General features: G+C 35.5%; 1 protein-coding gene across 1 annotated transcript in view; it reads left to right on the forward strand.

Moving 5' to 3' along the window:
- helq (helicase, POLQ like) overlaps positions 1-1,026 on the forward strand; it is a 26,540-nt gene that overhangs the window by 2,883 nt on the left and 22,631 nt on the right. Inside the window, exon 3 of the mRNA XM_014002772.1 lies at positions 154-332. Coding sequence (XP_013858226.1) covers positions 154-332 — 179 coding nt within the window. The remainder of the gene's footprint in view (positions 1-153; positions 333-1,026) is intronic.

A 1,026-nucleotide genomic window follows, 5' to 3' on the forward strand; every position in this document is an offset into this window, starting at 1 on the left:
TACGCACAATTTAAGAATAAATCTGTGCGTACGAACAGTTCTTGCATGAGGCCCAATGTTTATGCATTGCCCGATTAAAAAAGAGTGGCTTATTTCAGATTATTTGACTGTGCAGCAGAGAAGGAGCATTTTTGACTGGTTTTTCTTTGTCAGACTGGCAGGAGCTGTGTCTGAACCTGGACTGTGTCCAGCAGAGGAAGAACCTGATCTACTCTCTGCCCACCAGCGGAGGGAAGACTCTGGTAGCAGAGATCCTCATCCTCAGAGAGCTGCTCTGCAGGAAGAAAGACTGTCTGTTCATCTTACCGTACATCTCGCTGGTGCAGGAGAAGGTACTCGAACACACGGCACCGGTTTATTCAAGAGAACAAAAAAGTGAAATGAGCGAGCCAGATTTCCTACTGTATATTTTATTTGATGAAGTTGAAACTCTTTTTTTTTTACCTTTTAAATTTTTGCTCTTAACTCCAAGTTTAATAATGCTTTATTAAATCTGTGTCAAGAATTTAAAATTCCTACCTAAAATTTGAACTCTTTAATGGAGTCGTTTTCTCAGGTGGAAGATGAAAGTCCTGATTGTCCATTTGTAGCTGAAAGCATCATCAGCACGAGTTCCACATTGAGACTGCCGTTAGCAGTGCAGTGTGAAGGGAATGATGAAAACAGTTTTATTTTGTTGCAAGTGGAAAGACATACGTGTTGCAGAATTACCAATTTAAACAGAGTTGTATAAAGTACCACAAAGTGATATTTGAGTAAAAGTACAAGTATCTTACCAAAAAATTACTTTGGTAAAAGTTAAAGTCTCCTTTAGGAATATTACTTGAGTAAAAGTTTTAAAGTATCTGTTAATTTTTGTACTTAAGTATTAAAAGTAAAAGTATTGATTTAATATGAGCAGTTAGATTTTCTGTAAGGACATTTATTAGGGAAAAAAATCCAGAAATGACAATATTATATTAAAATAATTAATTTATGTTAAATTTGAGATGCACTAGTCCAGCTGTTTCAGTATATATATATATA

The sequence above is a fragment of the Austrofundulus limnaeus genome, unplaced genomic scaffold (genome assembly GCF_001266775.1).
Source record: "Austrofundulus limnaeus strain Quisiro unplaced genomic scaffold, Austrofundulus_limnaeus-1.0 Scaffold15, whole genome shotgun sequence".
NCBI lineage: Eukaryota > Metazoa > Chordata > Actinopteri > Cyprinodontiformes > Rivulidae > Austrofundulus > Austrofundulus limnaeus.